At 56.1% G+C, this 23993-nt stretch overlaps 2 protein-coding genes across 3 annotated transcripts; both read right to left on the bottom strand.

Moving 5' to 3' along the window:
- Nucleotides 1-1852: 1852 nt before the first annotated feature.
- Nucleotides 1853-9578, bottom strand: SERPINF2 (serpin family F member 2). The gene is made up of 11 exons (XM_081161120.1): nucleotides 9440-9578; nucleotides 8923-9111; nucleotides 8238-8304; nucleotides 8053-8091; nucleotides 7886-7948; nucleotides 7415-7616; nucleotides 6799-6942; nucleotides 6449-6652; nucleotides 5829-5971; nucleotides 3550-3754; nucleotides 1853-2923 (listed from the first exon to the last, which is right to left on the bottom strand). The coding sequence occupies exons 3-11, from the start codon at nucleotides 8298-8300 to the stop codon at nucleotides 2511-2513; spliced, it is 1476 nt and encodes a 491-aa protein (XP_081017246.1). The 5' UTR covers nucleotides 8301-8304; nucleotides 8923-9111; nucleotides 9440-9578; the 3' UTR covers nucleotides 1853-2510.
- Nucleotides 9579-10377: 799 nt separating this feature from the next.
- Nucleotides 10378-21375, bottom strand: WDR81 (WD repeat domain 81). Of its 2 annotated transcripts, none has more exons than XR_013997379.1 (10): nucleotides 17626-21375; nucleotides 16799-16906; nucleotides 16337-16527; nucleotides 16029-16219; nucleotides 15585-15750; nucleotides 15404-15508; nucleotides 13918-14607; nucleotides 13182-13327; nucleotides 12710-12889; nucleotides 10378-11638 (listed from the first exon to the last, which is right to left on the bottom strand). XR_013997379.1 is itself a non-coding variant. In XM_081115981.1 (10 exons), exons 1-10 carry the CDS (start codon nucleotides 21284-21286, stop codon nucleotides 11318-11320), a joined length of 5814 nt encoding a protein of 1937 aa, XP_080972107.1. In that variant the 5' UTR covers nucleotides 21287-21375; the 3' UTR covers nucleotides 10378-11317. The 2 variants fall into 2 exon arrangements, 1 of the variants encoding a protein (XP_080972107.1); XM_081115981.1 differs by having other exon boundaries at nucleotides 15349-15508.
- Between the last annotated feature and the right edge of the window lie 2618 nt (nucleotides 21376-23993).

Here is a 23993-nt window from a genome sequence, read left to right as displayed (position 1 = left end):
ATCCAGTTTCCTATTTGACATATCCACATGGATGCCCAGTGGGTAGGATGAACATATTATCCAAACACTTCTAAGAGCAAAAATGAATGCAATTAATTAAGCTGGACATAACTCAAACTGTCCCGGGCAGACTGGGACATATGCTCACCCTATATAAGTGTGGCATTTAAAATGGAAATCTTCAGTCAGAGCTAAAATCTGCCCCTCACTCTGATTCCCATCAAAGTAAAAGCCATTTTCTTGAGACAAAACTCCAGGAACTTGAACTATGAGCCCCACGGCCCTTGAGCCTTGCATTTCCCTCATCTCCCATACAATCCGTCCACAGGTCCTATAACATCTACCTGCAAAACATGCCTGAGTTCTGACCACTTTCCTCCACGGCCAGCACCCTGGGCCAAGCCACCTGTGTCTCTTTGCCTGCTGACCAGTCTCCCTCCTTCTGCATTTGTGCCCCTAGAATCTGTTCTCCACATCGCAGCCGAGGGAGCCTTCTGGAGCTTAAATCAGACCACGGCACCCCTCAATTAAAAGCCTTTCACAGTGAATGCATTATTGCCATCCACAATAACACATATGAACTTCACAAACATGAGGTTGAACGAAAGAAGACACAGGAGCACAGACTGTATGATTCCTTTATATAAAGTTTAAAACTAGGAAAGACAAATCTGTTATTAGAAGTCAGGAGGCTGAGTACTGTTTCTTGATTTGGGTGCTGGTTGCAACACAGGTATTTGGCCCATGAAAAAAATCATTAAGTTATGTACAGTTATGACTTGCGTACTTTGCATACTATATTCCAACACAAAGTGTTCGCTTGTTTTTGCCTAGACCATTCTATCGCCAGCTTCAGGCTTCAGGAGTGGGGGTACTGGCTGCTTGTTAGCTGCTGCACCCCCAGAGCTGGGTGTGCTGCTGGACACACAGGAGGCACTTCATAAGGATGCGATTAAAGCAGCCAAACCAGCTGCGGGGAGAATCTAGGAGGCGATGGCAGTGACCCCCAAAGTGATGACTAGTTTCAAACCTTCCCCTCACTCCCTCAACTCCCCACAGATCTCCTGCTCATCTGGAACTTTCCAACTGCACCCCCGCCTCGGCAGCTCTGCACTTGCTACTCCTCTGCCCAGGACTCTTCCCCAGGTTTCCACGGTGCCCCCGTCACCTCCTTCAAGTCTCAGCTCCCTGCTTTCTTTCCCATCCCAGCTCCAATCACGACATTCCATGTATTCCGCTTGTTTACTCATTACCTGTCTCCCCGCTGCTAGTTTGTGAGAAGCAGGATTCCATCCCTTGCTTTTAACCACTGCCCTTCAGGGCTGCAGGGGGCCGCTGCCGCATGGACACCCTGCTCTCAGACAAGGGCCACCCACGTGGACACCCATGCTGCCCCTGCCCCGTGCCAAGGTGCCCCCAACCGCTTCCCCCAAATCCTCAGGCGCTGACAGCCTTCAGCCGGAGCCACCCCCGGCTGGCGGGCGCCAGCTCCTGGCAGAGGGGCCAGCGTGTAATTAGAAACTCCTCAAGTCCCTAATTGCTGGTTCTTCTTCCAAAACGGAGGCTGGTGCTATTCTGAGCAGCCCTTGTTGCGGCTGCCTGAGGCCTGTGGAGAGGCACAGGCTGAGAGCAGGCCAGGCTGGCGTGGAGGTGGCCCTGGAAGGCACTGGAGAGGTCAGGGGGGACTGCACGGTGGCGAAGGGCTGGCGAGTGGCCAGAGACCAAACGTGGCACAGGAAGGGCTGGTGTTCCTGGGGCCCTGCCTGATTCTTGTCCAGTCTGCTCTGTGGCCCCCTCCCCACCTTCCTCCAGCCCCCTTGCTCCCAGCCATGCCCAGAACAGTGACATCAAAGCAGCCCATTCATTCTTTATTCAGGTAGCATAAAAATCACTACAAAACTTTACAAAAGAGCCTTTAGGAACTAATGCCAACCCCCCTCAGCCCCTGAGACCCCAGGCAGGGGAGGAAGAGGAGAGAGGAAGGAAAGGGAGTCCTGGCAGTGTTGGCATCACTAAGGACCAGTGAGAGGGAGACTGAGGCGACAGGGCACGGGGGTGGGGTGGAGGCTGGTGGGGCGCTGGGCAGGTGACGGCAGGGGCAACGGCGGGATGCTCGACCTCCACCCGCAGAGCAGGACAAGGCCGGCCCACAGGGTCTAACCCCAGGACAGTGCTCTGCCCCCGAGCCACCCTCAGGGCTATCTCTCCTCTCCCCAGCCAGAGCATCCAACCCCTCCTGCTCCCCCATCTGGTAAACAAATGTGGATGTACGCCAGCCAACTTAAGGAATAACCCACCTACCTTGCTGACAAAAGTGGGTCCACAGCTGCCCCTCTTCCCCGCCCCGCCCCACTCCAAACTCCCCAAGAGGAGATGGAAAGAATGGCTCCTCTCCTCCCCTGGACTGCACACCCAGGCCCCCACCCCCATCCCACAAAGTGTTTGGAAAGAGTCACATGAACTGAGAGGCTGGTCCAGGCAGGGACTCAGGATGCTGGAGCCCGCAGCCCTCACTTGGGGCTGCTAGGTTGGAAGTCATCCTCCTCTGAGAGGGGCGCCAGTTTCAAGTCCGGGCCGAAGGGCTTGTCCCCGCGGGGGAAGGCTTTCAGGTCCTGGAGGAAGTCCCTGTTGTCAGGGGAATCCTGCTGCTCCTTGTGCTCCCGCTGGGCACCAGGGTTGGGGTTTCTCACGCTGCCCACAAACAGGGGCAGGTTCGTGGTGTCTTCCACGATGAAGAAGAGGAAGGGACGGTTGACGCTGAAGGTAGAGAGGGACATGCGGGACATGGCAGAGCTGGTTGCAGCGGCCGCCTCCACGCCGGCCTCGCTGAGCTCCAAAGTGGACTGATGCTGTACGCTGGACACCACCAAGCTCTGGTCAGAGATCCCACGCAGGTCTGGGGCCTGAAACAGCTCCTGCAGGCCTGCCCGGGGCGAGAGATGGCTGGTCAGAGCTGCCTTCTCTCCACAGGCGGCCTGCACTTGCCTGGGAGGGTGTCTGGCATCCTGGCAAGGAAACACCTTGAACCCACAGATCCCTGGTTAACTCCCACCTAACCTTCAACTCTCAGCTTAAAGGTTACTTCCTCCAGGAAGCCTTCCCTGAGCCCCTGCTCCAAAGCCCAGACAGGTGCCTTTTCAATGTTCTCCTGGGTGAACTGGAGAGAAGCCCTCTGCCTTACCACTTATGCCGAATTGTAAATACTGATTCCTCATCTGCCCACTCCGTTAGCCTGAGCTCTTTGTACACGGAGGGCTCCCAGTGCCTGCACAATGCCCCCTGCAGGAGAGCCAGTGAGGCTCACATACCATCCCAGGCTCTCCACCCGGGATTCTTTGCAATACTGACTTGCGCAGAGCAGGTCCTCATGGCCTAGACCGCCCAGTGTACCCTAGGCCAGACAGTCCAGGGACTCACATCAAATCCTCTCACCTCCTTAAGCCTCATAAAAAGGAAGGACACAGGCTAACTTTGTCTCAGACCCACTGCCAGCTGGGGCTTCCTCCTCACCCACCTTGCCCTAGGTGGCTGTCCCATGCCCCTCCTTACCCAGCTGGCTGAGGGTGGCCACCAGGTCCAGGTGATATTTCAGGTGCAGCTTAGGCAGCTGGACCTTGGTAGGCCTCTCCCAAAGCAAGGGCTGATGCAGGATGTCCCAGCTCAGGTTGGCCAGCACGTGGGACACATTCCACTCAAAGTAGGTGGGCACAATGACCACAAAGCTCATGTTGTTCTTAAAGGGGAAATGAGCCACCTACAGACAGAGGAAGAAGACAGCATGAGGGCCAGAAAGCACCCAGACCTAGGTGGGTCTGGGCCAGCGTGTGCTTCTGAGACCAACGGACCAGGGATCCGGCCCACGCTTCTCAGGTATGAGCTCAGCTCCCCAGAGCCTCCAGCCCCTCACCTGTGAAGTGGAGTAACACTACCTGCCCACACTACAGGCTGATGTGTGATAACGCTTTTAAAGCTCCTAGCAGAATGTCTGCACATTAGCTGCGCTTAATAAATGGTGTCTGTCTGGGTCTTCATCTGCTACTACCTGCTAGCCCTGTGACATGGGGTGAAGAACCTCCTGTGTTCCCCTCTCAGTTTCTCCGTGTATACAGTGGACTTGGGTTGCTGCTTTTCAAACTGCCCTAGGTTCTGCAGAGCAGCTGCTGCAAAGGGTGGTACTCTCTCCACCTCTCTCACCTTTGCCCAGCCCTGTGACTTGGGGTAAGATTTTCATGTGCAAGGGATTTCACGGCTAAAGAAATATGAAAACCATTGGGATTGATGGTCTCTTGCAGCTTTGACTCCTGAGGCTCTCAGCAGGCCCAGACAGCAGGAGCCCAAGGGGTGGGAGGAATACCAGCATCTGGCTGCCTAGCCCTGCCTGCAGAGTGCCTGAGGACAGGAAGGCCGGGGAGGACAAGAGTGGAGACAAAGGGAGAAGGAAGAGGGGCCAGGACAGAGCCTGGAGGGAAGGGGCAATAGGAAGGAAGCTGGTGGGGTGGTAAACCAGACCGTCCTCCTTTCAGGGTGAACTGGAGAGAAGCTGCCCCCTCAGGAGGGCTGCAGAAGCAGATGTGGTCTGTGACATGCTGCCCTTGTGAAACCATGTGACACTACCATCTCAGCCACAGGCACCAGCTCTTCTGGCCCAGGGATCAGTGCCTAAGCCCAGGGGACCACATTTAGACTAGAAGCAAAGGAGTCCACACCTGAGATAGCTCAGCATAGCTCTCTATCCAGTCAGAATGTTCTATCAGGATGCTGACAGATCCATCCCAAGCAGAGCCTCCCTTCTAAGAAACACAGCGTGAGAGCTCAGGTCGCATCTCCCAGGCTTGAGGGTGCTAAGGCCCTGAGTGGCTCCATGGCTGCTGAGGTCCATGTAATACCCAGAGATCACCTAGGTCTCACCTCAATGCCCCTCCTCAAAAAATGCTCCCTGACCGGCCCTGGCTGGTTTGGCTCAGTGGTTAGAGTGTCGGCCTGCGGACTAAAAGGTCCCAGGTTCGATTCCAGCCAAGGGCATGTACCTCAGTTGCAGGCTCAATCCCCAGCCTTGGTCAGGGCAAGTGCAAGAGGAGCCAGTCGATGTGTCTCTTTTACATTGATGTTTCTCTCCCCTTCCCCCCTCTCTCTCCATTCTGCTCTCTCTGAAAAGCAATGGAAAAAATATCCTCAGGTGAGGATTTTAAAAAAAAAAGCTCCCTTAACACCTCTTTCTAAAATACCTTCCCCAGCCCTGGCCGGGTCGCTCAATTGGTTAGAGCATCATCTGGACAGGCCGAGGTTTCAGGTTTGACCTCCAGTCAGGGCACATACAAGAACCAACCAATGACTGCATAAATAAATAGAACAAATTGATGTTTCTCTCTCTCTCCCCCCCTCTCTCTCTCAAAATAAAATAAAATAAAATACAATACCATCCCCAGTCACTAATAGATCACCTTAAAATTTTTTTTCCCTTCATAGCACTTATCACTAAACAAAATTATCCTGTTAACGTTCGCATGCTTGTGTACAGCATGTCTTCCCACCCGAGAACTGGGATCTGGGCTCCCCTTGTGTTCCACTAAACCCCCAGTGCCCAGAACAGTATCTGGCACAGAGCAAATACTCAATATTGTTTTGTTGAATGAATGAACCTCGAAGAGCCTGGAGCCTCAGTCCCCCTGGGTGGGGGCATAGTGAGGCGTTTCATAGCCATGTGCCCCAGGGACATGGCTACAAGGGAGATGAGGGCGCACCTCCCCACCCCTGTGCCTGCTCTGTAGCCTGTCTACTCCCTCCCCGCTTCCCAGCACCCAGGCCCAGCCTGGGCTGTCAAGGGTAACCTGTATCTCAGGCTGCTCCAGCAAGGTCCAGCGCAGAGGATACATGCGGGCTTGCATCATGTCCACGGGCACAGTGAACTGCTCGTCCAGGTGGAAAGTTCTTGTCTGGGTGAGGCTTGGGTCGAACTTGCTCTTCCAGAAACCTGCATCCAGCAGAGGGCAGGGGCCACATAGACTGGGAATAGGGTGGGTTCTAGACCACCAGCCTCTTCTTCATCCCACCAGAACCCATTCAAGGGACAAAAGGAGGGGGCCGAGACCCGAGAGGGTGCTGTGCCAGTTGATACGCAGTTGATCTGAGCTCTCTTTTCTGTAGAGTTTTGAAAATCTTGGTGTGCGTTTTCCCCATGCCCTGACCTGCTCCCGGGAACCTCCCCCTGGGTCTTTTCAGACTCGGTTTCCTCCTAAGGTACTCTCCACAACAGCCCCATCCAGTTCCTGGGTTCCCTCCCTGCCACACCATTACCCGTCTCCTACCCTCTCCCAAGCCACAACCCAGTGAGCTCCCTGCCCCTGGCTCAGCCCTGAGGAGGGAGAGGGACAGCGGGACAGCCAGCTCAGCCTACAGGGCAGAGGTAGGAGCTGCCAGGGTGGGAGGCCTGAGAAGAGGAGGAGCGCACCCTGGAAATGGATGGCATTGAGGAGGAGCAGCACCGTGTCATCTGCCATCTCTGAGAGGAAATCCTCAATCTTCCCCTCCGTGGTTTCCTTCACCCATTTGTTGATGTTCGCCAAGTCATCCCCCTTCGTTCCCATCAGGTTCATGGGCTTTGCGCCAAAGAGAAGTTCTGATTGTTTCAGGAAGTCCTCTTTGATGGGAAATCCTACACAGAAGGGGCCACAAGTTGTTCCCAGGGTTCAGGCTCCACAGACAACAATGATCCAACTGGCTACCCGAGGCCCAGTTCATCTCCCTCACCCCGTCCACCCTGGGGCACTACCTAGGGCGTGCCCTTCCACCAGTGCCTACCTTTCTGCAGGTACATTCTGGCAGCCATTCGGAATGCCCCGGGGCCCAGGTCCCGGCAGAGGCGGCTCAGCAGGTGGGGGAGGCAGGGCCCCGAGTCCGCATGCAGCACCTGCTGCAGCCTCTGCAGCGTCTGGTTCCGAGCACCTGGAGGGGATCGCACCAGCTGTGGCCCAGGCTGGGCTTCTTTCCCACCACCACTGCCCGCCAGTCCCTCTTGATTACCCACGGTGAGCACGCCCCCGGGACCACACACTCTCCTCATGCCCACTGAACTGGTCTGTGTGGCAGGACTTCAAGTTCTACTTTCCTCTCTGCTGCTGACAGCCTGGGTGACCACACCTCATGAAAATTGTCAGCCCTTTCTGAACCTCAGTTTCCCACAGTGAGACCCTCCAGTCCAAGGGAGATGTAGCTACCAAACTCTGGCCTAAAAGTCACCAGAAGCAGATCCCTGGGCCCAATCCCTGGGAATCTGATTCACAGAGACTTGAGGTGGGCCCAGGAATCTGCATTTTTACCAGATGTCCAAGTGACCCTGATGGAGGAGTAAGTCTGAAGTAGTGAGTTCCTACTGGCCTCCCAGCTCTGCTGGTTTGGACAGGTGCTGCCACGGTACCTAGTGCCAGGTGAGACAGTGCCAGGGCCACACTCAGAGGCGACAGGATGAGGTTGGGGCTGGTGGACCTTTGGGCCACCAGGGAGAATAGGTCTGTGGTGAAGGCCATCAGGGCCTTGGCCAGCCTGCGAGTCTGCTCCGGGGTTGGGGCCTCATTGCAGCCTCCTGGGGCCGTCTTCAGGGCAGTCGGGCCACCAGGCTCCTGCAGGGATATGTGGGGGGGTCAGTGGGGGCCAAGGGTCAGCTCCCGGTTCTGTGATGATCTCCTCCCTAGCCCCTGTTCCCCGGGGGCATCAGGGCCTTGTCCCAATCCTGAGAGTTCTGGGGACTGGATGCCTGTATCTGATCCCTCTCACCCCCTCCTTTAGGTCCTCAGCTCAAGGCCACGCCCCAGTTCCCTCACCCCTGCCTGCTGATTGGTCCCTCTCCCTCAGGCCCCGCCCACTCTTTCCCAGCCCCACCTGGTTGTACCTGGTTGCTCAACTTGAGGAAGGTAAGCGGGGACAGCTTCTCCTGGCCTGGCCCGATCATTACCTGAAGAAAGGAGGAAGCAGATGGACAGGGACCCTTCCCACAGGTCCCCCACCCTGCACGAGCCACAGGCGCCTTCCTTCCTGTCAAGCCCCTCTTCCCAGTACCTGCTGGTTCAAGGGCTCCACGGCGCTCGCTGGAGAGAACTGTTGAAAAAGGGATGAGAGGAGGGGGAACCCTCTCAGAGCCAAACCCTCCTGCCACCCAGATCTCCTCTGCCCCTTCAGACCTCTGGCCTCTCAATACCCACCTCTCCCTTCCCCCCCAGACCCAGACCACTGCCCAGGCTCACCACTGAGCAGGGGCCTTGCAGGCAGGACAAGCTGAGCACCAGGAGCCCCCGGAGCAGCACCATGTTCCTGTGTGGGACAGGAAGACTTGGTTTCAACTCGTCCCCCCATACACACTGTCACCAATTATCTTACCGGCCACCTGAGGCCAAGCCACTATACCCACATGATCACTGGCTGGCAAAGTCCTGAGCTGTCACAGCTAAGGGGACAACGCCAGCTACAGCACACACCCCCAAAACACATTAGCATCAGCCCTCAGCTCTGAGGGGTGGGATATCCCCCCCTGAACTGTTTCCCCTCTTATGTTTCTGGGTGTTTCACATTTCATGCACTGAGAATGTTTTGACTCATAGGGGAAAGTATTATCAAAACAAAAAAGTCCTCATTATTCAAGGGCTGGCATTGTGAGTCAGACCTGGGTTTGAATCCAGACTGACTCTTGCCAGAGGACCTTGGACATCTCCCTTAACCCCTCTGGGCTTCTTATCTCGTAAAATGGTGGCACAAGTCCCTACCTCCTCCTACAGGTATTGTGAGGACCAAAATAAGACAGTCTTTGTGAGCCCTGAGTACAATGCCTGGCACTTAGTAATGGCTGCCTGCAGCCTAGCCCAAGGCCCCTCTTCTGAGAACCCTGTCCTGTACTGGGGCTCCCTCCCCAGATTTCCTATCCATCTGACTCACCTTTTCTTACTGGTCTTGTCCAAAAGGGTGCACAGACTGATAAGGCCCTGAGGTCTCAGCAGGAGTGATGGGGTGGCCCCAAGAGCCCCCTTGTTGACCCAGCAGCAGAATCCAATGAATGACTCTGGCCAGAGCCACCTTTGGACTTTCGGGAAACACTCTGCCCCAGGCTGCCTCCGGGAAGTCAGGCTGGCAGGAGGGGATGGACAGGTCTAGATCTAGCCTGGGAGCACGTCTCATACACCCCACCCCCATCTCAGGACCAGCCCTTCTGGAGGATCCTTCTATCACCCCTGGCCCCACCCCCATCACACACAAGGGCCCTTGGCCAGGGTTCTGATCCCCAACCTGGACTTTTGAATCTTCCTGGCAAGAACAGATCTCCAGTTTTTCAAACCCCAGAGAGCCTTCCTCTGGATCCCCACCTTGGCCCCTCATCACCCCAGGAAGCTGGGAAACAACAGGCCTCCTGAATAAATTCAGCCCAGACCCCCTGAACCAAGTAGGCAGCTCCTACCTCCTCTCCTGCCCGAGGAGCAGGCCTTTACCACTCCTCTCGTACCTCTGTAGGCTCTTCTCTGCTGCACACGCTGTCCCTCTGGGACACTTGGGTGCTCCCCACACTCTGCCAGGTCTCCAGCCAGCCCAGCCAAGCCCTCCCCTCCTACCAGGACCTTTGCTCTCAGCCAACCCCTGTTCAGATTGCTTTCTCCTCTGGTAAATATTGACCTGCATATCCGATTAAACACTGATATTGGGGCCAGAAGCCCCTTTCCCACCAGGGCATCTAATCCTGAGACAGCTACCTGGAACCATATGGATTTGGGTTCCACCTGAGCCTGAAAAAAGGAGGTTCAGGAGATAGTAGAGGAGGCTGTCTTCACCTGGAGAGCAGGTCCAGAAATGATAGGGGCCTTCCAGAGACCCCATTAGGTGGGGGGGGCTATCCCTGCTTTAGTCAGGCTCAGAGAGGCTATGTAACCTGCCTGAGGACACAGAGCTGAGCTCAGTTACATCCAGGTTCCCACTTCCAATGTCCTTTCCTCTCCCCCACACCTGCCTCCCATCTCAAGGGGAGGGAAGGGGAAGCTGTAGGAGCGTATGTAGGGAACCCAGGATAGGATGCCCATACCAACCCTTACACGTCCAGGATCCTGGTTGGCTGCCTCAGCCTTGTCCAGGAGGCAGGGAGTGGGAAGAGCTGCTGAGGGATGCAGACTGTCTCAGCATCCTACCTCACTAGGAGCAATGCCTCCTTACCCAAGGGTGAAGCTTCTGGAACCTGGAGTGGGGCTGCACGAGCCAGAAGCCCTGCCCCCTGTGCTGCCTGAACAAGATCAGGCTGCCTCCCCACCTCCTGCCCTACTCCTCTCTCTCCTCACTGCCCTGCAAACTGTGGGATCTCAACTTGCCCCCACCTGACATCACCATCAAGAAAACCCTCACTCAGTTCCATAGCTCTTCCAAAGGATTTATTGGTCATATTTACATCTATTGCAAGTAGTGAGGAGGCAGCAGAGGCCCAGTCCCAGACCTCATCTATGCTCCAGAATGTGAGGACCTGGGGACGCCAGGGTCTTCCTGTCCCCTGGAAGGACCTGAGATGCAGAGATGGAATTCTTCTTGCCCCTTCCCTCAGGGTCTTGGACCCCCACCCCACCCCCTTGCAGGGGTTCTGGGCTCAGGGGCTGCCTCCTCAGCTCAAGGCACATACACCGTGGTTAGGGGTAGGCAGGCAAGGCATGGGGTCACTCCTGGCAGGCACCAGCTGGCCCATTCCATCTTCCTTTCCCTGGTCCTGACCTCTTTCTTGTCTTACTGGTCCCACACTGGGCAGGGCCTGGCTGGGTGGACACTTAAACCCCAGCGCACGGCTCTTAACTCCTAGACCATGGCCAGCCCTCCTTAGAGGCCGGAGCCCAAGCACCATGGGGTCCTGAATGGAGCAGCTTCTCTGTCCTTGGGGGACAGGGGCAGAGAGCCCAGCAAGGGGGAATGAGAGTGCTTGGCTAGAGACTGGGTGAGCAGGGCCAGTCTCCCTTCTCCTTCCCGAGCTTCCCTGTCCCCATGTGGACCCATGGGAAGAGCTGGGGTGAAGAGGGGACAGTGAAGCTTCCCCAGCTCCTTCTCTGGCTTCCTGCCCCCTGGAAGAGACCTGGAAGAGACCTAGGAGCAGCGTCTCCCCAAGTCATGAATGAGATCCCTGCTGACAGCCTTAGTAGCTCTGGGGATTCAGGAGCCCGGATTTCCACTCTGCCCTAGCTGACAGGCCATGTGGGTACATTGGGCATGGGGCCTGAGGCTTGCATGGAGGGGGCTGCTGGGGAAACAAGAATGAGGGGTGAACTCCCTGGGGATGTCTGTCTCGCCAGGCCTGGCCAGCTTCCACAGCAGCCTATGCCAGGAGGCGGATGACCCCATTGTCTGAGCCCAGCAGGAGGTGCCGTTTGGTGGGCAGCAAGGCCAGGCTGGTGAGTGTGCCACGGAAGTTCTCAGAGCTGAGCTTGGTGGTGGCCTGGGAGGGCGGCTCAAGCAGGGAGCAGACGCCGATCTTGTTGGCCACAGTGCCAGTGATCACCTCGCTGCCGTACAGGTCGAAGGTGTGGATAGGGTCAGACGCTGACTTGTAGTGGTGTGTGGGCTTCTGCTCCAGCTCCTTCCAGACAGTCAAGGAGTGGTCAGAGGAGGAGCTGACCAGGACGCTGCCCTCCACGGCCTGCTCAGGGAGAGGAGAGCCTCAGTAGGGCCTGGGCCCCCCGTGTGCCCACCAAGCCCCAGGGTCTTCCCATTTCCTCCCACAGTATCCCCCAGGAAGACGGTGTCCTGAGCAATTGACAGGCTGCCATCCTCCCACATTATGTTAATGTTAGTTAATATGAATATATTACAGTGTCATTAACCTGATCATCACTATAGTTTGACTACTTACTATGCTCAGGCATTGTGTTAGGCATGCTGCATTACCACATTTAATCTTTGTAACAACTCTAAGAGACAAATACTGTCATTGTTCCCATTTTACAGAGAAAAACTAAGGCTCAGGAAAGTTGTCATCCTACCAAGGTCACAGAGTGAGTGGAAGAGCCAGGATTAACACCCAGGCTGACCCCCAGGGCCCTCCCGAAAAGTCAGGATTAGAAAGTCGGAATTTAGAGGTATCTGCTGCCCAGAGTCCCTTGGGGCCTGGAGGGAGCCCAGGCAGCCTGCCCCCAGCAGGGTTAGTGCATGTCCCCTGACCTGGCCTCCACTTAGGAAGGGGAGGGAATCACAGCTACCGGGAAAAATCCTCCCACAAGTAGCCCTGTGCCTCCCCTCCTGTGCTTTCCTGAGCAGTTCCCTGAGGTCTCTGATTGAGAATGGGTGGGGGTAATGATGGGGGGAGGATCCCCATGCCTGGTCTTCCCCTGCCCCCACCAGAGCAGCCAGCAGGGGGCATGGACTCTGCTCAGTGGCCTGGGGGGAGTAAACAGCCTCCCAGCTGAGCTTTATTTAACCTGAATTGGGTCACGGACAGGACCCGACCCCTGATCCTCCAAGCAAGACAAATATGGACAAGGGTTACTCATTAGAACATCTCCAGGGAGCAGCAGGGTCAGCTCGGCCCATAGTGCCCGCCCCCACGGCCTGCCTCCTGCCAAGGCCCTGCAGTGAAGCTGGCTCCTGAAGCTCCCTTATACCTGTCCTTGGGCAGATAACAGGATGATCAGCTTCAGCCTGTCCTGGGTGGGCCCTAACCAGAGGTGGGGACCCGGAGCAGTGAGGTAGGGAAGGGGCCCTGGTCTGTCACCTTGATCTGCAGGATGTCCCCTTCGTGGGCAGGCCAGCCACGTAGAACCAAGCCCGTACGGGTGTCCAGGAGCACCATGAAGCCCGAGGAGAAGCCGGCTACAACACTGCGGCCACTGGGACTAACAGCCAGGGAGCGGACAAGCCCAGGGTTCAGCCCGCCACCCAGGCGGAACTCATGCTGCAGGCGGAGGAAGACAAGCTGAGGTGCCACTGCCTGCTCCAACCCCCTCTCCCTGAGGTCCTGCTCACCACCCAAGCCCACACAGCTGGAAGGCCTGAGCCTCTGTCTCCCAATCAAGGGGAGAGCTCCCCACATCACAGGCCACAGTCCCACCCCACCCCACCCCAGGGTTTGCTGCTGCTGGTGATCTATCTCCAAAGAGAAACTATGCCCTGGCCTCTCTCTTTGGGATCTCCCCGTGTTGCCAGAAGACACCTGGGCCAGGGCTCAGGGAATGGAGACCCCTGACCTGCAGGCCAGGCTTCCTGCAGTCCACAAAGCGCAGGGTCGAGTCAGAGCTGGCCATGGTGATGCTGCTGTAGGGAGCAGGCATGACAGCCACTGCGGTCAGGGGTACCCGGCTGTCCGACGGCTCCACTGTGCGAAGGGTCTTCCCTGGAAAGGAAAGGTGAAGATGATGGAAGAGCCCCAATTCTTCCTATCCCCCTGACCCACCCTATACCTGCCTCCCATATCCCAGGGATCTCAGAAAATGTTATGTTTCCTGACCCTCCTACCTTCCTGCTTTCATGGCCAGACTAGACTCTTATCCCCAAAGCAGCCTCCTTTCTTCACACAGCACCCCCTGATTGAATGCTACCTCCCTCAGTCTACCTCTTTTATTTCTCCCTACAATGAGAGCCAAAAAATAATGGAGCAGCCACTTACCAAACATGTACTAATGCTACATTTTAAGCCAAACCCCTGCATTAAAGCTAAACCAGTTGTTCTGATTCCCATTTCACAGATGGAAAAACTGATGCTTCCAGCAGTGAAATGACTTGCTCAAGGTCACTCAGCAAGTAAGTGGTCAGGGCTGATTCAAACTACTGGGTTCTCCTAACTACTCCTCTGTGTGGCTTCATTGGGTCACCCAAAAACACACACCATTACATCCCAACTACCCACCCTTGGGACCCATTCCCGGAGGCCTAGCAGGGGACAGGGTGGCAGCAACAGAACAGGCCTCACCTGGGCCCGCTCACCTGTGAAGGGGTCCCAGACGTGTACAGCCCCATCACAGCTAACCACACACTGTGGGGCCTCAAGCTGGCCCACAAAAAAGACACTCTTGCGGTGCTGGGCATAGATGAAGCGTGGGGCTGTCTCGCTGGTGCCATCCCCATAGTTGTAGAGGGGCCACAGGCGCACAGTGCGGTCCTTGCTGCCACTCAGGAAGAAGTCCTCACTGCTCAGAGGTGCCACACATTTGACAGCCCCTGAGTGGCCTGGGAAGCTCTGCAGGCGGATCTGGTGGAAGTGAAAGTGGGCATCCTGCTGGCTCACGCCAATCTCGTATTGCCAGTATGCCAGCCAGTTCCCGCTCAGCCCATGGGCACTCCGTGGCAGCTCCCGCTTCAGCGCATTTTCTTCGCTTTCACTGCCGATGCCTCCAGTGCCCATCCCAGAGATAGGGCCCAGGGGGCCGGGGCTCTCGGGCTGAGAGTCATCAGGGATTTGGATGCGGTTCCCAACGAGGACACTCCCAAAGGTCCCTGAGTGGCCATCATCCTGGGGGCAGCCCCCACCCTGGGGGTCCGACTCAAGGCCAGAGCTGGGCACAGTGGGCTCCACACTGGCAGGACTGCGACTACTCGGGCTGATGCTCTCCAAATACAGCCCTGCCAGCTCCCCCACCAGCTCGTGGTTAGGAATGATTTTCTGGATGATGTCACCTGGATGAAAGTGGAAGTGGTCCTAAGATTAGAGAAGACAACAGGTGGCTGCCACCACCCACCCAAGGGCTTGGGAACCACAGAAGACAGGGCAGGTACCGGCTGTGCAACTCTTGAACAAGTAACTCTTCACTTCTGAACCTGTTTGCTCCCCAGGAAAATGTATGTGGATTCATTTGTTCACTATGTACAAGGGAGCTTCTTCTATATGTGCTGGGCACCATGGTGGGCATCAGAAATAGGAGAGTGAACAAGACAGGTCATGCTCTCCCTCCCAGAGCTTAGATTTTAATGGAGGGATGACAACTTATCTGACCACAAGGCTGTGCATCCTGTTCAGGGCAATGACACCTGTCAGCACTCAGCACAGTGTCTGGCCCGTACCTTGCGGGAACCTACGTAAACAGTGGGCTGCTCATTCCTCTGACAGCTCCTAGAGACGTCAAGATGTCGGCCTGACTCCCCATCTTTCCCAGGGAGATGCTAAGCCACTCCTGTACCTCCTTGCTGGCTAATGCTCAGTCCCTGTTATTATATCACATTGGGACTCAAGGCCTGAGGCCAAATTCCTTTTATCTGAGCCAGAAAACTGTGCTTAACACCCACTACTGACTCTGAAGACATCCACTACTGACTCTGAGGACACCCACTACTGACTCTGAGGGCAGGGGGCGCATGGGGCCCTCCCAGGAGAAGAGACATAGCCACAGAGGCTGTGTGAGGAAAGGGGAAGGGCAGTACCCAACAGGCAGGAGAAGGGCACGTAGATTGTATATGCCATCTCCAAGGTGAACACCTTCTGCAGTTCATCCAGCAGGGCGGGGTCCACCAGTCGCTGCTGCCCATCAGAGAAGGCCACCTCTGGCAGCTGGCCCTCACTGTGGCCCACAGGATCCAGATCCTGGGAGAAGGAAGCCCAGGGTCAGCTGAGTCCAAAGCCCCTGCCCAGCCCACCCCAGCCAGGTAGGTCTACCCACCTGGTGCTGCAGCTCATGCAGCTGCGAGAAGACTTGAAAGAAGGTGGCCACAGGCTCACTCAGGTGCTGCTGGACCATCTCCTGTCCGATGCGCAGGCAGATGAGCGCAATGAGGCTGATGGTTTTCATACACAGGACAGTCCGGGCCTGGGCTCCACTTGGGAACCTGGAAAGAGCTTATAAGCTCCAGCCCCCCGTACTGTGGAACTTGCCCAGAATCTATCAAAAGCTGTAAGTGAAAGGTGCTACAAGACCAACTGGTCCAAACTAGATGAGGAAACTGAGGCACAGAAAGAAGGTGTGACTTGCTCAGGGTCACAGATCCGGGATCAGAACAAGGACACCCAGCCCAATGTCAGTGGACTCTCCCCCAAGCTTCCCAGCCCCCACCCTCCATAGCCCCCTCAGCTGAGCTGCCCCCCACAGGACGGGGCAGGGGCGTACCCTGTGACAAGGGAAGTAAGGAAGCTGAGCACGGGCAGCAAGACCTCGTGGCTGATACGAGGCAGGATGTCCATGAGGGTGGTGTCTGAGAGGTACACAATGATCTTCTGGGTCAGAGTCACCGCTGCCAGCAGCCCGGCCTCCTTACGGCTGTTCAGTCGACTGGGGCTTGAGGTGCTGCCTGGGGCCACCTAGGACCATAGAGTCGATGAGGGCCAGGCGGCCTCACAGGCCCCCTGGAACCTCCAGGGAACCCAAGTCGGCCCTCCGGCTCCTCCTGCCCACAGCCTGCCAAATCAGGCACTGACCAGGTAGCTGATGTAGGGCAGGTACTGGTAGGTGAGGACGGGCTCCCCGTACAGATGGGCGATGTGGAGGAGGCAGCTGAGCACAGGCCCCGACACTATATCGCCCAGGACTGGTCTCTTCTGGTAGATGTTGCCGGCACTCAGCGGGGGACTCTCACCACTGCTCACCGTGAACTGCTGCCGAGTGGACCCTGCCAAGGAAGGGACAGAAGCCTTGAGTGCTACCGGAGGGCAGGAGGGCAGTCAGCCTTCCAGGGTCTATGGTAGCCACACCCTCTCACCCTAGCCTGGGGTCTGCCCCGTGACCTATCTAAGGAAGAAATGAGCTTACAGACTGGGACCCAGGCCCTGGCCAGGAAGTGCTTGCTCTGCAGTGGGAGTGGGAAGGACCCTTAGAGGGGGCTGAAGATTCGCAGAGGGTCTGGGAGAAGTTTCATCTCCAGCACTTGCCACAGGCCTTACCAACGTAACAGGATGTCAGCAGGCGGAGCAGGTTACGGGCCACGTGGCGGGAGGCCACAGTTGGGCCAAGCTTGGCGGACAGCCAGCGGACCATCTTGCAGGCAGTATCTGCAGGGCAGAAGCAGGCCCTGAGCTCATCAGATAGTGGTGACTCACCACTCCTCCCACTCCACCCCATGATACCCCACCTAGCCAACTCCGGCTACAACCTGGGCCTGGTCGCCCCACACCATCACCACAGTGCAGAGGTGGCCTGCGGGACTCTGGCTTTGGGGCTGCTCCAGGTGACCCTTTCATTGAATCTTCTCCAGCTCACAAATGAGGCCCTGGCTGCACCCTGGCTACCTCCCTGTCTGGCCTCTGCTCCCTCCTCTTCCCTTCACTCTCTCAGTCTCAGCATGCTGGCCTTTCACTAATTCTTTAATGGAACCACGACAGCCTCTGAGCTTTGCACATGCTATTCCCTCTGCATGGAATGCTCTTCCCACTGCAGACCCTGATATTTTTGCCTTGCTACCTCCTACTCATTGAACCTCAACTAGCCCTACTTTCAGAAAGTCTTCTCTGACACCTGAAAATCAGACCTAAGCCCCATTTAATATTTCCTTGTAGCACCCAGCTGTGTTCTTTATAGCATTATGCTAACTTGCACTTACGGAATATTGTCTACAACGTGGCATCTCTTCTGCTATATGTGATCTCCAGGCCCACATCTATGCTGTATATGGATCTACTCGATCCACTGCTTGGCACAGAGCAGATGCTCAGCAAATGTTGAGTGAAAACCAGATGACTGTTCGACCTACACCTCAGGCCCGAGTACTCACCAAGAAGGATCTTCTGTTCTTGGCCCTCCGACTGCTCGGTCAGCGGCTCCTCCTCTTCCTCCCCTTCTGCCTCCCCACCGCCAGCCACAATTGTGTCCATGGACATCACCGTGTTGGAGAGAGTGACCTCAGATGCCCCAGTCACTTCATCTTGCTCCCCTTCTTCCTCCCCCTCCTCCAACACTACACAGCCTTCCTCTTCCTCCTCTTCCTCCTCTGAGCCTTCGCTTTGCTTCAAGTCCTGACTGCTGTCACCTGACTTGAGGCTGCTCTTATCCATAGGGGCACCCCCTTCGTCTGCAGCCTGCTCCTCACCCAGGGAGGTCTCACTGGTGCTGCTCTTGTCACTTAGCTGACCCAGGCTCACAGCCTCAGCCTCCTGGGGCTGTGGGGACTCAGCCACATAGAGCCCCGCTTGGAAGTCATCTGTCTCAGAGAGGTCCGCCTGGTCATGGAAGCTGACGCCAGATGTATAATCTGGGAGCCCCAGACCCGAGGAAGCAGCAGGCTCCCCATCCATCGGAATCTCCTCCCCAAAGGCACAGGAGCTGGGCCTGGCCCCTGGGAGCCCACTTTCCTCATCGTCGGCAGCCCCTGCCAGGCCCTTGCTCTCCTCCTGGGAGGCCTCCACACCAGCCAGCACCTGCAGGACATGGGGCAGCAGGTGGACAAGAAACGCCTGCAGACCCAGCCGCACTATCAGCTGGACCACGAAGCAGTCAGTGTACAGGTAGAAGCGGCCGTGGAGCCGGCAGGGGCTCTCGTAGGCACCAATGAGAGGCTTCAGTAGGTACTTATTAGCATTTTTGGGGCCCAGTGCTTTGGCAACAGGTTCAAACAGGTACCAGGCCGTATACACAGCCGTGTGCTCCTCAGACATGAGTGACAGCACAAAGGGCAGCAGGATCTCCAGGCCCTCAGGGGTGATGTCATTCAGCACTGCACCCAGTTGCTGCCACAGAGCAAAGACCAGCTCCCGCCCCTGAGCCTCGTCCTCCACGCGCCTTGCCTGGTACAGAAGGATGAACTTGTGCAGCGCCGGGAAGTATGGAGGGAAGGGAACCACAGAGCTGAAGGGGCTGAGGAGCTGGGCCGGGGAGGGTGGGGGCAGACCCTGGGAGACAGGCCTGTACTCAAACAGTGGGCCCATCTTGCCACTCCGTGCCACCACGGGTCCTTTAGATCCACTCAGCTGCAAGAGCATGTCCAGCATGGGCTGCAGAGACACAGGGACCTCCTTGGGATGGCGTGTACAGAGCCTCTGAACAGCCTCAAAGCGTACCGACAAAGGCGCATCAGGCTGCAGCGTTCGGATCCTAGTGGCAAACACCATCTCAGCCAATAGGACACCCAGTGCCTGCATGTCCCGATGGAAGAGGTCCCGCAGCTGCACAGGTGGCTGAACCTGGGGCTGCTCAGGCACCTCCAACCGGCCTCCTAGGCCTTTGGTCAGGAAGTTGCCTAGTTTCTCCAGCTCTTCCAGAGCTTGCACGGGATTGAAGCCCTCCGGAAGAAGAACCTTCCCTTCCTCACCTTCCCCAGGGTCTGTCCCAATAGCCTTGTTCCTGCGGCCTGATCGAGAGGCTGAGGCTACTGAAAAAGACAGGAGGCCTGGGGGGGCTTGACTGGAGGAGGAGGGGCCCAGCTGGTCACCTGCTTTCCCAGCAAGGGATATGGAATCCAGAGCTTCTGTGGCCTGCTCCAAGTCATCTTCACCTGCCACAGGCCTGTCTCTGGCCCAGCCAGCCTCACAGGCAGTGGCCTCCAGAACCACTCCATTTGTAAGCTGCCCTGGGAAGTCCTCCCGGCCTGTGCTCTCCTGGATGGTCTGGAACAACAGCCTAGGGATAAGCGGAGGCTCAGGGGCAAGGGAAGGAGCCCCAGCCAGGCGCTGGGGGTGTGGCTGATCAAAGAGCTGCACCACACCATAGTTGGTCAGGTGCGTGTGGGCATCCACCAGGTGCAGACACACATTCTTCTCCTTTACAGCTTCCTTGCCCTGGAGTTTGTAGCCGAAGGTGAGGTCGATCCAATGGTGCAGGTCCTGGGACACCTCACGGCTCTCCAGCAGCACCCGGTGGGCAGCCACAAACTCCTGGCTGGAGCCACACCAGGCAGGCACATCCAGGTCAGGCATGTCAGGGTGAATGGAGCAGAAGATAGAGGGATCAGTGTAAAATTCAGGGATACACTCGTCAGGTGTCCAGTTCTGCATGCGCTCCATGCTGGCAGGGTACTCATTGGGCTCCCATTGAGCCCGTACATGTCCACAAAGCACCGACCGGGGTGTGCGCCGAGCCTTGTATACATAGTATGTGATGTCAGAGAGCACATCTGAGATGTGATGAGGAACATGGGGTGGCTCCCCACCACCTGCACCACCTGCTACAAACGCCTGCCGCGTCATCTCATACGTGAAGTCCAGCTGCTTATCCCCCTTGTTGAGGCGGAACTTGGACTTGCGCAGGTCTCGGAAGCGCCCATGGGGTGTGGTGAAGTCCACCACCCAGGGCAATACTGGGTGGTAGTTGGGATCCCCCTGCCGCCGACCTGCCAATCGATTCAGCTGCATGAGGTAGTGGAAGTTGCTGATGCGGCCGTGGACCCAGTCTAACACAAGGCCCCTAAGTTCCTCCTGGCAGGTAGGACACTCAGGTCCCCCTCCTCCCTCCTCTCCACAATCAGTGCCTGCCTTGTCCCTTGCTACAGGGGTCTCCTCACTCTCATCCTCCTCAAGCCTCTCATAAGCACTCAGGTCCAACCGGAGCTCGCTGCAAAGTTTCTCATCCACAGCGACATGGTGCAAAGATAGGGCCCCACAGGCCAATCCCTGGCGGTGACAGGCATCCATAGCCCTCAGCACACGGAAGAGAATGAAGAGCACCTTGGCTTGGCTGTTGGTCAGCTTGGCAGGGCTGAAGGTGACCACATCATGCAGGGTGAACTGCACATAAGGGTGCACCACATATAGCATCTCCTGTGACTCCAGCAGGGCCTCAGCTCTCAAAAGACTGGGACAGGCCGGGCTGCCCCGAGGGCGACAGGGCCCATCTCTGGTATTTGATGGGCACTGGGTAGTTTCACCCACTGGCAGGAAGGAGCAACCATAGACCCTCTGCAGAGCTTGTCTTACTGCATCCAGAGCAGGGACAGCTGAGGGGGCAGAACTATGACTATAGGGCTGCCCATAAGTATGATATGCATGGCGCCATAGGTTGCGATAATTCTGGGCAGCCACATCCTGCATGAAGCGATTGAGGGTCTCAGGGCTGCAGGACCCCTCCTCAAAGGGCAGGCCGCCGCCCAGAGGGTAGGACAGCCTCCGTTTCCGCAGCCCGTGCACCTCTACTCGCGTCCAGCCTGGAGGCAGCCTCTGCACAGATCGCTGCAGGAGAGTCCTGACTTCCGCTTCGCTCAGGCCCTCGGCGCGGGGGCAGGGGCCCGGGGGCAGCCGGCGCTCGCGGAGGCTAGCGAGCCAGCGCGCGGGCACCAGGGCCACCACGTGGTTGCCCCCAGGGGCCGGAGCCAGCTGCCGGGCATCGATGTTCAGGTCCCTCTCCACGCTCAGCAGCAGCTCCTCCAAGTCAGGGCTTGGGGGCGGGGACCAGCCCTGGACCCCGGAGGTAAGAGGGACTTCCCGTCCCCTGCTCTCCAGGGCCATCCCCCCCCCCCTCCAGGACGCCTGGGGGCAAAGCAGCGTAGGGGCCAGCCAAGGCCCTCCTCACGACAGCTTCCGGGGTGCCAGATCGGCCGGGCGGGGACGGACGAGGGGCCGGGGCTGGGGCGGAGGCGGCAAGGGTGGGCCCGGGACGGAGGAGAGGAGGGCGGGGGCACTCTTACCCCTCCGCAGGGTCCTGCGCTCTGGGCGCGGAAGGGAGGGCACTGAGTGGTGCCAGCACCGGGCTCCACCGTGACGGGTCAGCTGACGCGACTCACGTGATCGCCCGGCACCGAAACAACCGCACGTGGCTCAAAGGGGCGGGCGGGACTCCTCCTGCCCCGTCGCCCTCGGGCTGACGCTCTGCCCTGGCCTGGCGGCGGCTTCGCTTCCTCTCGAGCTGAAAGGGGCCCCATTCGGCCCCAACCGTGCAGAGGATGGCGATGCCGAACCGCCCACGAGGTTTGCCCTCCCCCCCCTGCTTCCTCCTGCACCCTCCAGAACGCAGATCTAAGGGAGGCTGTTCCCAGAGATCCCAGCCTCTAATTAGGGGACTGATCACCCCTCCCCATTTTACAGACAAGAAACCCGAGTCTGAGCTGGGACTTTTGACATCAAGTCCCTTCATTGCCTCCGTGCTGGCTTCCAAAAGAAGGAGCTTTTAATTTTCCAAAACATGTCATCAGTAACATTCCATTTGGCCTCACAGCAGGTAGGGAGGACAGTTATTACTGTTTATATTTTACAGGTGATAACCAAGAGCCATGAAAGAGGTTTGTCCAAGTGGCAGAATGGAGACTCAGAAGCTGGTGCACAGACTTTCTGCCCTGCAGTCCTCTCTACTAGCAGCCCTCTTCCAGTTTTGTTTTGTTTTTTAATTCTGGGCGACCCGAGGGAGAGAAGTGGCCCCAGCCCAAAGGCCTGGAGTTCTTGGGAGGAAACGTTCCCCAAGACTTCCTGTTGAAGATCAGCTTCTGCGGTTTCAAAGAGCCTGCTGGCTGTGGCAGAGTTTGCAGATACCACAGTGGCTAGGGGTGGGGGTGGGGGGCTTGCAGCCCAAGATAGTGAGTGAAAACCAGATTCTGGCACCAAAACTACATGACTCCTTCAAGGGGTCTTGGTTCTCACTTGCAGAACAGATAGGCCGTTGTCTGCAGTGAAACCACTGGCTGTTTTTTGAGTCTCACTCCTAGAAGGAGAGTGTAATAGTTTGGTGTAGAGGTGTAGAGGGTTTCATAAAGTCACTTAAGAAAAACGAAAGTCCAAATTAGAGAGGAGACAGGAATGGCTCGGCCACCATCTGATTCCATCTGTTTTTTTGTTTGTTTGGGTTTTCTTTTTAATCCTCACCTGAGGATATGTTGTTATTGATTTTTTTTTGTTTTTTAAGAGAGAGGAAGGGAGAGAGAGAAACATCGATATGAGAGAGAAACCCATCGGCTGCCTTCTGCACGAGCCCCAACTGGGGGTCAAACCTGAAACCTAGGTATGTGCCCTGATCGGGAATCAAACCTGCAACCTTTTGGTGTACAGGTCTACCCTCCAACCATCCAAGCCACCCACCCAGGGTTCTATCCCCTTTCTTGAAGGGGCAGCTGGGACCCTGCTTGGTCATAGAACCTTGGTCATAAGAAATAACTTACAACCATTTATCAAGCACTGATTAGGATCCAGGCAGCATGCTAAACACTTCACACACCTTATTTTGTTTAATCTTCACCACAACCCTTTTAAGGATTTATACCCATTTTAGAATAAGGAAAATGGCTACCTTAGGTAGCTTGCCCAAGGTCACATAGCTAAGAAGTGGTAGAGCCAGGATTCAAATCCAAGCCTATCTCTTTCTAAAACTAATGTTCTCTGTACTTCTTGGCCATTGCACTGTTGTTTTTTCCAGCTGGGAAATTAGGTGTTCCTTGACAATCTCGAATCCTCGATTTTGGTCTGAGTAACTGAGACTAAAGGATGGGTTTTGATGGTCAGGAATAAAATTGGGTCCACCTGATCTTTACTCTGCTCTCAGTTTACCTAGGCTACTTTACTTTCTGCAAGTCTGTGTGTGCCCTGCCCTCTAGTGGTTTTGGCTTGCAATGCAAAAATGACCTTGGATGTAACTAACCTTACCTCAGAAATCCTTTTTTTTAAAATCATTCCGTAAGATTTCCTTTTAATTTTCACTTAAGTGATGTTTTTTCAATGCCAGAATGTAGAAGGGAATATTCAAAACACTTAGAGGTAGCTTAGATTCTAAAATAAATCAAACTGTTCTAGCAATATTCTGAATCTGCAAAACAGGGAGAGCAAAGAAGAGAATTAATGAACTGGTTAGGATTAATGAATCATACAGGGCTGGATCAACCTCGGCTTCCGATGAACATGTATTTCCAAGAGAGAAAATCCAATCAGAATTCTTTCCTTCTCTTGAATAGAAAAGTCCTTGCAATGGTGGACACTGGTGCACCAAGATTTCTGGGGCAATGACACCTTCCCCATTCTGAAACAGTGGTTTTCAAACTTTATAATGTACTTCTGATTCAGTAGTCTGGGATGAGATCCAGGAGTCTGAATTTTTAACAAGCACCCCAGGTAATTCTGATGCTGGCAATCTGCAGCATCTTGAAATATAATCCTCTGTAACAGATCTATTCCCAAATTTCCCTTGAATCCCAACCCAAGCACCCTTGGGCTTTGGGGAATCTGGGACTAAATT

This window comes from Miniopterus schreibersii, assembly GCF_964146895.1.
Source record: "Miniopterus schreibersii genome assembly, chromosome: 16".
Classification (NCBI taxonomy): Eukaryota; Metazoa; Chordata; class Mammalia; order Chiroptera; family Miniopteridae; genus Miniopterus; species Miniopterus schreibersii.
The sequence above is the reverse complement of the archived record's forward strand: the minus strand, read 5'-3'. Positions and strand labels throughout refer to the sequence as shown.